The sequence below is a fragment of the Odontesthes bonariensis genome, chromosome 13, assembly GCF_027942865.1.
Source record: "Odontesthes bonariensis isolate fOdoBon6 chromosome 13, fOdoBon6.hap1, whole genome shotgun sequence".
In the NCBI taxonomy this organism is placed as follows: domain Eukaryota; kingdom Metazoa; phylum Chordata; class Actinopteri; order Atheriniformes; family Atherinopsidae; genus Odontesthes; species Odontesthes bonariensis.
In genome coordinates this window covers 26,981,308-26,993,765 of record NC_134518.1, presented here as the reverse complement: position 1 = coordinate 26,993,765, position 12,458 = coordinate 26,981,308, and the positions used below count along the sequence as shown (strand labels likewise).

At 43.4% G+C, this 12,458-nt stretch overlaps 2 protein-coding genes across 3 annotated transcripts; both read left to right on the top strand.

The window, feature by feature from the left end:
- The first annotated feature begins 770 nt into the window (after positions 1–770).
- On the top strand, positions 771–9,136 carry mcm7 (minichromosome maintenance complex component 7). Of its 2 annotated transcripts, none has more exons than XM_075481818.1 (15): positions 771–957; positions 3,176–3,255; positions 3,754–3,918; positions 4,014–4,138; positions 4,212–4,392; positions 4,483–4,620; positions 4,727–4,876; positions 5,037–5,151; positions 5,260–5,391; positions 5,696–5,779; positions 6,069–6,280; positions 6,370–6,635; positions 6,772–6,940; positions 7,940–8,049; positions 8,491–9,136. In XM_075481818.1, exons 1-15 carry the CDS (start codon positions 927–929, stop codon positions 8,714–8,716), a joined length of 2,184 nt encoding a protein of 727 aa, XP_075337933.1. In that variant the 5' UTR covers positions 771–926; the 3' UTR covers positions 8,717–9,136. The 2 variants fall into 2 exon arrangements, with proteins under 2 accessions (XP_075337933.1, XP_075337934.1); XM_075481819.1 differs by lacking the exon at positions 771–957 and adding an exon at positions 2,289–2,609.
- Positions 9,137–10,672: 1,536 nt separating this feature from the next.
- Positions 10,673–12,245, top strand: and4 (actinodin4). The gene is made up of 4 exons (XM_075480514.1): positions 10,673–10,727; positions 10,812–10,856; positions 10,954–11,105; positions 11,473–12,245. The coding sequence occupies exons 1-4, from the start codon at positions 10,673–10,675 to the stop codon at positions 12,232–12,234; spliced, it is 1,014 nt and encodes a 337-aa protein (XP_075336629.1). The 3' UTR covers positions 12,235–12,245.
- The last annotated feature ends 213 nt before the right edge of the window (positions 12,246–12,458 follow it).

Sequence of the window (12,458 nt, the reverse complement as noted above, 5' to 3'; positions counted from 1 at the left end):
CTAATGCCTTGCACACTTGTTGAAGGCACCTTTTGTTTTTGTTGAACTTGTTCATGCAGTGTTGATTAAAGTCTGCTTAATTTGGAAAAGTGATGATGAAAGTCTCTTTTAAGAAGAGTGCAAAGTGAGCATCACCAGTTGTGTAAATTTACCCCTAAATCAAATACAGTTTAACCAGATAAATGCATAGACACATTAAGATATTATCAACTTGGCCTTAGTCATCTGTATTGTAACTTGAAAGTAGATTCTTCTTATTATGTCCTTTTGCTTTAAGTACAGTAGATACACATGCTATTTTACAACGAAAGAAAGATGAGAACTATGTTTAGTTTCACTTCCACGAACAGCAGCCATCTTATAGTCATCCTTATTCTGGTGTAATTGATAGCACAGTATATATATAACAATATATAACACTAATACATACCTAAATCTAACCATATCAAACAACTGGAACGGTTTTGTACATACCAGCCTACTTGACACGTTAAAAAGTTCGCTTTACTATCCTGTGTGTGTCGTGTTTTTCTTTAAAATATTTAAATTAAGCTTTAAGACGTTGTTCATCTCCACCATGTTGACATTAAAGTGTTTAAAGTCCAATCATTACTTTTCGCGCCATTCTTGACAAACCTGGCGGAAGTTTGGCGAGTCATGTGACTCAAAATCTCCCGCAACTTTCGCGCCACCACGAAATCCCGCCTCCCGCCGCTGAGAGACGCCACGCGATTGGCTGCTGGGGACGTCACAGTCGCGCCACTTCTTGCACTGAGACCGGGAGAAGTGCAGACTGCATGTGAATTAATTCACGTCTCCGGCGTTACAAAAGAACTTAAACTGTGAATATAAGCTGCACTTTGGTTAGTTTATACCTTAAGATTTTGGAGTGAAGTTATCTCACGTGAAGCTCAACGTCTGCAGCCATGGCGCGTAAGGATTATGCGGCAGAGAAAGGTAGGGTGTTATCTATCTGAATAACAGCATGGGCGCAACAGGTTCGCCAAAATGACTGAACTTTGAAAATATTCTAGCCTTAACATTATGTGGAAACGCGTGTTATTTAATATGGAGCACACATGGATGGAAAGTTGGATGTGACTACTTTTATGTTCGAGAGGTCCAATAATCTGATAACATTAAAATATTGCTTCTAAACTCTGGATAATAACATAATCCTGTAGTTAATACATGCGGGCATGAAAGTGGTTCAATAAATCGGGTTGTGCAGGATCGGTGCAGTTGATGAAGTTGCATAAACTTTCCTGAACATTGGTTGCCCGTTGGTAGGGACAAGCAACGCCTGAGCTTGTGACTGCACGGTGACCCGGATGCATCCTTAAACAAAGAATCAGGCGCCACTGTGAGAGCACATGTCCAACAATAACTACTCCTATAACTCTTAACCAAAGTCCAGTTTCGTCTTAAATTTCTTTTGACGTGTCACGGTTTACGGTCCATGTTTATTTTTGTGAATGAGTAATATAAAAATGTAATTAGATTTACATCTTGATAAAGCACTTATAGGACAGCGCCTTTAACGTTCGACGTTCTCCGGCAGTTTGCCTTTTGTGTAGACTTCAGAGGCTAATCGGGTACAAATGTAGCAACCGTTTTAAGTGAAATTAAAAGGCTCTAGCATGACTGGTTAAAACGAGAATTTTTGGATATTTACATTTAATGAACAAACTACTTAATGTGAGCTATCGTGATTTGTAATATTTGCGTTTTGCGCATGTTTCGGGCATTTTAAGCTATCAAAAACAACAAGATGTGTCGCTAAGTCTACACGAACTACCGCTAGCTTCCTCTCACTGCCTGTGCTAGCATGCTAGCCAGTGAGCTAACTGACAGTTAACGTGCCATTTTGTATTTAGCGCTAAACGTGCTGACGGTTTGATTTAAGCAGCAGCCGAGTTTACTTGTGTGGTTGGCTTTGTGCCTGATGATTTATTTGCGACTTTGGCTTCACGATATTTTGGGACAAACAATTTATTCCCGTGTTAAACTTAATGAGTCAGCATGTAGCTCGTCAATAAAGTGCGTTGTTTTTTAATGATATATGTATCCATACGTCTTTTATTCAACACCCAACGGTGTTATCTCACTGGGTTAAACAATATATGCAATTTTCTAGGCGTGTTTTTTTTTATATTTTTTTTTAATTCTGCTACATCTGTTAAGTCTTTGTTTTATATATTTATATATATATATACATGTTTTAAACTTATAAGTCGGTCAATTCAGTAACTGCTTCTAACTGCCAGTGTGACGTTCGAACTTTTACTCGCGGACTAACAACCATCGGAAACCTCTCTCTGTTAAACATTACATCGGCGTCGTATTGGCGGTTAGTGATTATGTTCAGGGCAGTTGCTTGTATTGGCAGTGCTCTGTATTGAACAAAACTCTGCTAACCTCAGCTAAGGTTAGAAGATGGCTGGCCACGGTTTTGAAAACAACAGCCGGGACTGTTTTTAGAAGCGGAGGAATCGCGGAGGGATATCAGAGTGACTGGCCACAAAAGCCATGTGCTGCTTTGTTTACAATAACATCCTCGAACAGAAATAATAAAGCTGAGGTGCGGGTTTTTCTGCTATGGCGTCAAAGTAAGTAGACTGTTTTAATTAACCTGCAAAACAGTGTTTCGTTCCTCGCGACCTGGAAATGAATATTAGTAATAGTTGTTGCTCTTTCGAGAAGTGGGGGATGTATTTTTTTTTTCTCAAAAGGGACACTGAACTGAGCGCGCCTGTTGTTGTATTTACATTCTTATCCTGAAGCTAGCCGCTGCTTATTACTAGTTATTTTGTCCCCTAAAAGTATATTTTGACATACAGTTGAGCGAAATGTGTTTCGTTTAGTGCATCAGTGGTAGTTTCTCTTGTACTGTAGGCTATAGTGACTCATCGAGATTACAGGATGCCATGTTACTCAACAAAGGGGGTCGTCGCAGGACAACAAATTAGCTCCCAGTGTGTAGGCCCACTGCCGGTGCTCATCAACAATTTCAACAGCTGTAGATTTGCAGAGCGTTTTTAGCTTTTGTGTGACTTGTATGATGACTTCAGTAAACAACCATTTCTTTGTGAATGGCTAACAATCTCCAGCTAGTGTCTGCTGGATGTAGCCTGTTTGTTTTTGAAAAATGCTGAGGGTGTTTTTGTTTTTTCAGAGAAGTGCAAAAGGTTTTTGCAGGAGTTCTACACGGAAGATGACAATGGGAAGAAGGTGTTTAAATATGGAGCACAACTTGTAAGTATAGTAAATGTATATTTAATTTTTTTTTTGGTTTTTTTTTTTTAAAGATGGCCTTCACTTTATGAGGTGACTGATCTAGTCACTGAATTGTTTTGACGACATTGCAACTGCTAGATTAAACCAGTTTTTATGCTATGTTCTGTTTCTTAGCCAACATTTAACTTAAATCTGGGGGTAACATTTTTCAAGTTTAAATGGCTCTAATGTTTATTTGAACTAGTAGTTAATTTTATTTCAAATGGTGCTGTGTTTGTCTTTTTGAAATCATCCATAAGCTGTGGAAGAAAAACAAAGTAATGTAGAAACTACATTCAGAAAAGAAACTACCCATATGTGTTTACAAAATGTTAAGTCCTTGTATTCACGTTAGCATTTGTAATTCTGTGCACAGTCGTAGCCTTTTGAGTTTCAGGGAATGTCGAAGTATTATTTGGTGATATCTGCTCGGATGGAGTTGGGTTGAAATTTTCTGGGGCTTTTCTGTGTATGCAGGTGGCTTTGGCCCACAGAGAGCAGGTGTCTCTCTTTGTTGATCTGGATGATGTTGCCGAAGAAGATCCCGAGCTGGTTGAGAGCGTCTGTGAGAATGCCAAACGCTACACTGGCCTCTTCGCCGATGCCGTCCACGAACTTCTGCCAGAGTACAAAGAAAGAGACGTATGTTGCCGTCTTTTGTTATACATGCTATGCGAAGGCTTTACCGCTTCAATGTTTACATTTTCTATCTGTCTCTGTAATGTTTTTGTATTCAGGTTGTGGCCAAAGACTCTCTGGATGTGTACATTGAACACAGGCTGATGATGGAACAAAGGGGTCGTGACCCTACAGATACCAGAGACGTCCGTAACCAGTACCCACCTGAACTCATGAGGAGATTGTAAGTCGAGTTGAGTTTGTTTCTATTCATTTATGAGTACTTTCTCTCCTTAACTTTATCTTGTATCCAACAGTGAGCTCTACTTTAAGTCTCCCAGCACCTCTAAGCCCAAGGTGGTTCGTGATATTCGCGCTGATGGCATCGGCCATTTGGTAGCAGTTCGAGGAATAGTGACCCGAGCCACTGAGGTCAAACCAATGATGGCTGTGGCCACGTACACATGTGACCAGTGTGGTGCTGAGACTTATCAACCAGTAAGATTTAAGCTTTCAGGCACATTAATCACAAGCACAATGTTATTAAAATATTCTCCATCATCCTTACGTCTTCTCTGTTCCCCTCAGATCCAGTCTCCCTCCTTCATGCCTCTCATCATGTGTCCCAGTCAAGAATGCGTCACCAACAAGTCTGGAGGACGACTCTACCTGCAGACCAGAGGCTCCAAATTTGTCAAGTTCCAGGAGCTGCGCATCCAAGAACACGTACGGAACCTTTTACTCTTGTTGTAGCTGCACCTGTTGTGACGTGTGTTCAGTTTTTTTTCAACCTGCCTCAATTTGCTCATTAGTTTTGTCTGATATTGTACAGAGTGACCAGGTGCCTGTTGGAAATATTCCAAGGAGTATGACGGTGTACGCACGTGGTGAAAACACTCGTCTTGCCCAGCCAGGTGACCATGTCGCCATCACAGGAATCTTCCTGCCTCTCCTGCGTACCGGCTACACTCAGGCTATTCAGGTAAGTCTTAGTTTTAGTTTGCATGAATTGAATTTCTTCATAAGGAAATTCCATGTTGCATGAACATTTCCTGTTATAGATGCTCAGTTTTATGGGATGGGCTTCTCTTAGCTGCAGGTCCAAAAACACTTTTATTATATCCTGATTTGGTCTTTTTTAGGGACTTCTATCAGAAACTTATCTGGAGGCTCACTGCATGACACTCATGAACAAGACGGAGGATGATGAGCTCGGTACTGACGAGCTGACTGACGAAGAGCTGCGCAGCATCACAGGTCAGGATCTGTGGTGGGCTTCGGTGTGATGGAAATGTCTCAACTCACTGCGTTATCAGTGTAACCCGTTACTGTGCCGGCAGCTAAAGCAACTGTGTTCTGTTACAGAGGAAGGATTTTATGAGAAACTAGCTGGCTCGATAGCACCTGAGATCTATGGACATGAAGACGTGAAGAAGGCTCTGCTCCTGCTGCTGGTTGGAGGAGTGGAACAGGCTCCCAAAGGCATGAAAATCAGAGGTGAGCTCAAACACAAGCTCACGGTATTCTGATTTTCTGAAGAGAATTGCAGAATCCCTTAAAAATATAACTGACTATTCTTGTAATATTATCTCAGTCTCTCAAAGTGATCTTAAAGACTTTAAACCTTCCAGATGGAGAGGACAAAGTCATTCAGTTTAAGTGTTGCTTGCCCTGATAGCAGTTTTAAATACTCCTCTCCAGCCTCAATTAGTTCTTATTATTGTTTTTCCAATGGGTTTTCCCCTCAAAGTGTTTTGTAATTACTGCAACACTCTTCCTGTTTCAACTCTTCTCCACTAAGGTAACATAAATATCTGCTTGATGGGAGACCCAGGAGTCGCCAAGTCCCAGCTGCTGTCCTTCATTGACCGACTGGCTCCTCGAAGTGAGTCCTGTATTCAGTTTAATATTTTATCTAGTAAAGCATTTTCTTTCCATTAGGGCTCACTCTGTAAAATATTAACTTTTGATGCGGCTGAGTGCTTGCTTGTTGATGGCAACTTTTAATCACTAATGAGGACGAATCTGTCTTTATAGGCTTTCCTTCAGGCGATGGCCTGATTCAGTTTCTACACTGAATCTCTTGAATTTCACTATTTATTCTACTTGTAATTAGTTTCAAATAACAAGATGTCCACATCTGATTTTTAACCTGTTCCATCTCTGGTCTTCAGGCCAGTACACAACAGGTCGCGGTTCGTCCGGCGTTGGTCTGACTGCGGCTGTGATGCGTGACCCGCTGACTGGTGAAATGACCCTGGAAGGTGGAGCCTTGGTGCTGGCTGACCAGGGCGTCTGCTGCATTGATGAGTTTGATAAGATGGCTGATGCTGACAGAACAGCCATTCATGAGGTGATGGAACAGCAGACCATCTCAATCGCCAAGGTATTAACAGCTGCCAGAACCCTGAAACATTTCATCTCAACACCTGCTTGTTATCCCCACTAAGGCTGCTGTGCTCCTCTCTTCTCTAGGCCGGCATCATGACCTCTCTCAACGCACGTTGTTCTATTCTAGCCGCAGCTAACCCTGCGTACGGCCGCTACAATCCGCGGAAGAGCATCGAGCAGAACATTCAGCTGCCGGCTGCTCTGCTCTCTCGTTTCGACCTGCTCTGGCTCATCCAGGACAAGCCAGACGCTGATGCTGACCTGCGCCTGGCACAGCACATCACCTACGTGCACCAGCACTCCCGTCAGCCGCCCACTCACTTCACCCCCATTGACATGAAGCTGATGAGGTGATTGGCGTCAAAGCTTGTCACAAATTCATGTTTTTATCAAGTTGAGGTTGATAAGTAAAGTTGAACAGAATTTTAAACCTAAACCAGTGCATTTGCTGCCGGTTAACACCACTATTGATGCACTTTCCTTTAGGCGTTACATAGCTCTGTGTAAGAAGCGTCAGCCTGTTGTGCCCGAGTTGCTGGCGGATTACATCACTGCTGCTTATGTGGAAATGAGGAAAGAGGCTCGAGTCAGCAAAGACACCACCTTTACCTCAGCCCGTACCCTCCTCTCCATCCTCCGTCTGTCCACTGCCCTGGTGAGAATTACACTTGCCTTGAGATTAGATTTAATATCTAAATAAAATGGCACTATTTAAAACTGTTGCAGGATGTGTTCGGTGAGGAATGGAAGTGTAGCTGAACTGTTATAAGTGAACTTGTTTTCATCAACAGTCCAGTGTGTGATAAAGTGCTTACAGTGCAGGTAGAGATGATAACCTGGCCTACTGCAGTGTGAGCACTTCTTTCCAAGCTGGACCAACTCTGCAATGTGCCACAGCCCAGCATTTAATCCTGGTGACTGAGGAACAGCTGCAACGTTTGTATGTGATTATAATACGGGTGTGAGTAATTATGCACGTACTCCCATATGGTCTCTGCCTCTGGTTGTCAAAAGTGCTGTTTGTGCAGGTAGCTTTCATCCACCTACTGCAAAACCAGCACTTCAGGTAAACAGGATGGCGATGTGCTGCACACAGACGTCCACAAGGGGGAGCAACTCTGGTTTATTTCCACTCAGGTGTGCTTGTGACAGAGTTGAATTCTTACAAGTAAAGAAATGCAGAAAATGGCACATTAGCTTGTTTCTCTAATTCTCTGTTGTGTTTTTTGTTGTTTTTTGGTGTCGTTTGATATTTTTTTGGCTTCAGAGCCATGAAGGAGCCGCTGAGGTTTTTCTGATCCTGGCCAGCTTTGCAGGGTGGGCAGTCAGCCTGTGTGCGTTAGGAGCAGCTGTGCAAACCCATGCAAAACTGACCATGGCCAGCTCTGTCATCAGCATCTTCTACATAAAGCCTCAGAGCACTGAGGTTGTGTTATAACATTTGTGTGTGTGGGTTTTATTTTTAACATGTAGAGAGACTAGCTGGTGTTGGGAGGCGGAGACTTGGGCAATTGCCGGCCATTCCAGAGGGCATTGCACTTGTCTCGGTCTGACAGTGCCGGCACAGCGCAGCCTACGTGGATCCAATAAGGTGTTTGTATGCGTTTATTTACAACTTGATCTCATCACTCCCTGCGCTTCCTGTGTCCTTCAGGCCCGACTTCGCGTGGTGGACACAGTGGAGAAGGAAGACGTCAACGAAGCCATGAGACTGATGGAGATGTCAAAGGATTCATTACAAGCGGACAAGTCCAGCACAGCAAGGTCGGCGTTCAAGCTTAATGATCGCATTCAGGCAGCTCATGGTTTGCATAACTGGAGTGACCGGATGTTGTCCGACCCAGATTCCCCTTTATGGGTTTCTTGTATTTCAGTTGGAGTTGCTGCTTGTCTTGGAGGAAGCTGTAAAAGCTCCCGGGGTTTTTATGGCGCTCTGTTCACACGGCATCATGTTCTCTGAGACGGGCATAAACACCACTGGCGCGTTAACATTTTTCCATGTTCTATAGTCGGTGCTTTAAACTTCCTAGAGAAGCGTATATCTGCTTTTAAAAGTGGCACCAGATGGATAAACAATGTATCTACAAGCTGGTAAAATCTGTCTTCATCAAAATCAGACTTTAGATCCGGATCGAGTCCTTTTAACGTGCGCTTTCGTTGCCGGAGAACTGCTTATTCTAGGTCTGATCTCCTCCTCTTTCGTAGGACCCAGCGTCCATCCGACGTCATCTTCTCCCTGGTGCGTGAGCTCGCCACAGAGAGCGCATCAGGCCGTGGTGGAGCCGGCGGGGTGGTTCGTATGGCCGAAGCAGAGCAGCGCTGCATCTCCCGTGGCTTCACGCCGGCGCAGTTCCAGGAGGCGCTGGAGGAGTACGAGGAGCTCAATGTGTGGCAAGTCAACCAGGCCCGCAGCCGCGTCACCTTCGTCTGAGCGACCCGGGACACGTCGTCAGACTCGACTCGTTGTCGCCACCCATCGGCTTTCTACAGACTTATATTCGAGCTCTTTCTGTTTCTTCATCTGGCATTTTGTAACACAAGTCAGGCTGAACACAGACTTCCTCTAAGCTTGACTATTGTTAAAGGTTTCCTGCTGTTGGAAATCTATTGCTTCTTTTTTCTTTTTTTTTTTTTTATGTACAAGATTCCTGTTATCCATTAAATTACTTGTAAATATGTATGTGAGAGCATGTTATTGTGTAGTATTATCTACAGTTTGGTGCTGAAAGCATCCAGCTGACATTAAGATATTCTGTATATTTTATACTTTGTAATGCAAATCAGTGAAGAGAAGTTAATGTGTTAGAAGTTCTAATAAATGGTTCAGTGCTATGCATGACGTTCATTTTGACTCCTGTGTGCTGCAGTCATGTCTGAACACCTGCTACAGAGCTGAAACTGCCTGCTTTCGGTAACGCCCGCTTACAAAGCTACCAACCTGTAATCATGGTCATATCATTTTGTCTATAAAAGGAGAGAAATGCTCGTGACGGACTAACCCGGAGATGGATATTTAGCAAAAGCCATTCATGGTATTAGTTTATGGATGATATTTTGCAGCACAACAGTACAGTAAATAAGAAAATTGAGCATTTAATTGGTGTAAACTGCATTAGTGATTTTACTCGTTCCTTCTGACATCAAAGCCTAGATTTATAAAGTGGTAGATCAATGTATCGACCACTGGATGAAAAATAAATCCTCACATTTCAGAAGACGACGCTCAAGATTTGTCCGACTTGGTAAAAATCTGTCAAGCTGGAAAAACTGACCACAAACTGTAGCGTGTTTTTAGGTAACTTGCTTTAAATAGAAGATGTTTTGAGATCATTTACAGGCAAGTAAATTGTTTTGTCCATGTGAAGTAAACCGTGTGCTGGAATAACTTTTCAGCTGACAACATACACAGCAAGTTAATGACACGTATGTTTTAACATGAAAGCTTCTTGCAGGAATGCGGTCTAATTCTAAGCGTGTCAAATTTAATAGTGTACATGCCAAGACAAAAAAAGGCAGCTGCTTTGACAGTTATCACTCAGAAATGTTAGAGAAGCAGGTGTTCCCAGAGCAAAAATAACCACATTTGGGATCTGCACGTGTTTAAAAAATCTTTAAAACTGCTTCATAAATGTATGTTTGAGGCCATGCAGGTTGTCATTTATGATTTTGTTCTGCTTTTTTGGCAGGATTGCGTTAATAGGCAGCATTTTCCCCCACAGTTGCAGTTGTCCCAGCAGGTGATGCTTTCCATCCAGACTTCATGGGGAGTTTCCATTTGAAGTCTTTTCTCTTTATGGCTTTGGTCCAGGGGCTTTTTATTCTTAATTGGTGCCAAAGGCCCCACTTTAAACAATATAAAAAAGGAAGGTGGAGACAAGATTTTTAGTCTCAAAGTCGGTGAAATCCTATTGGATAGGAGATGATGTTACAGAGCGGCTGACACAGGGATTTGTATTTAGTCCTCGGTGCCCTGTTGGTCCAGTGAAGACAGCTTCCTGAGCCAGGTAAGTAAGTGCGGACGGCTTTTACTCAAAGCTGTGTCGTGAAACTTCCTTTTGTAGCTACAATTTTATTTCGTCATTTTTGTTACTGCACAGGTTGACCTGGACATGCACATTTTCACAAATATACATGTGATTTATTTACATCTTTCTTGCAAATGTGTTTAAAATATTTGGTAATGGCCTTTTTTTCATCAAGGACCAAGAAGTGAACCTCATGGATCTCTTTTTTTTTTCATGTGTTTTTCTCTTTGTAAACATAAATTGTACATTTAATGAAGAATTCTAATTTCTGTAGGTCAAATCCTTTGTAATTTATCAGCAAGGACCATCACATGTCCCCAATGACACAGTTCCTCCTCTTTTCTGTATTGCAGGGGTTCAAGATGGTTTCTTCATTTTGTATTTTGGGGCAACTTTGCTGTCTTGTGCTTCTCCCGGGTCAGTTCTGATTCTTTAAATTCTACAAACGTTTTCTACTGATAGAAACCAGCATCCACTAAACATGTTTTTCTTCTCTTCCAGGCCTCCTGGAGACCAAATCCTTGTTGAATGATATCAAGCAGGAAGGTAAGTGCAGATCTTAAATCTTTTAGCACAAAATTCTCTTCTTTTCTGCACTTGTGGCAGTTTTTAAGGGACTGAGCTTCATCTCCTCCCCCAACAGAGATGGTCCCCGTCAGTATCGACTCAGACAAAGCCAACGACTTTCTGACTCACTCCAGACCGAAGCGGAACGCGGACCCCAGGTGGTACAGAGCAAACCCAGACTTCCAGGCTTACTACAGATACTACAGCAGCATCGGACACACCGAAGGGGTAAGACACAAACCATACTAGCACATGTAGATTTCAGTTGATGATTGATTTTAAATTATAGTTTAATCCGCACTGCAGCTCTCTGATTGTTGATTTGATGCCAAACAGCTCCATTGAGGGGGTTTGTTTGGTTGATAACACGGCTCAGATTACATGGACGTGTAGAGTCCTGAGAGAATTTGTGTTATTTTCACAAGTTACTATTAAATGGTTTATTTGGGAGGGTTTGCTTAATCCCTTAAACCCCAAATCAAGGGTTTGAGAAGAGGAGGCGGTTTTTAAAGGGCCTTGGAGAGAAACCATGAAGAAACTTTAGAATCTGTGTCCTGTGAATCTGTGTCTCAAGCCGTGTTTTTGCACCTCTCAGCTCTACGAGATCGACAAGCTGAGGATGCTCTACCAGCAGATGAGGTACCTTGAGCACACCTATGGCCCAGATGCCTCTTATTTCCAGAACAAACTGGGGGTGCCGATGATCAAAGCTGCTCCTCCCCCACCCCCAATGAAAGGAAAGTTTACAGATCCCCCAGCGACCCCTCCTCCTCATCCTCCGGCCCCAGCCATTTCCCAGGCTGACATGCTGTTCCTGTGTAACAGCCATGACCCCCTCTGCAAGCCTCACATCGTCTACCTGCCCAGCGGCGCTGTGCCTGTGCTCTGCGACCCTCGCTACCACCCCCACTGCACTCCCCAAAAGGTCCCTCCTCCTCCTCCCCCGGTTGTGGTTAAGCATCCTCTTCCCCTGCCGAAGAAGTCTGCCCCGCCTCCTCCTGTTCTCGTCAAGAAGCCTCCTCCAGCCCCCATCCGCGTCTTCAAGGGCATGGAGTACGATTGTGACCCCTACTGGGACCCCGACTGCCTCATTGACCACCCGCCCAGGGCCATTAAGGGGAAAGTCGTGGTGGCCCCACCACCACCACCTCCCCCTGAGGAAGAGGAAGAGGAGGAACCCGTAGAGGAGCCAGAACCTCCTGCTCCCAAAGAGAAGAAACTAGCCATCTACCCTTACCCGTACTACTACCCTCATCCTCATCCTTACGACCCCAGAGATGAGCTGTACGACCCGAGCCGCTTCCAGTACCCTCAGCCCGCTGACCCTGCTGATGAACCTGCAGAGGAGGGTCAGTGAAACGTCCAGGGAGTGTCAGACTTTGACTGGAAACATCCATCCAGGTTGTGAGAGCTTTGAAAGTTGGTGTGATTAAGTAGACATCGAATTGTATTTATCAACACTGTCAGCATGTAAAAAATAAAAGCGCTTTTCAGTCAATACATCCATTTAATGCAAATCATTTTTTGAGTTATGAGACAATAAAATGAGACAAAACAGTTTTTCTTCAGTTAATGGGTTGA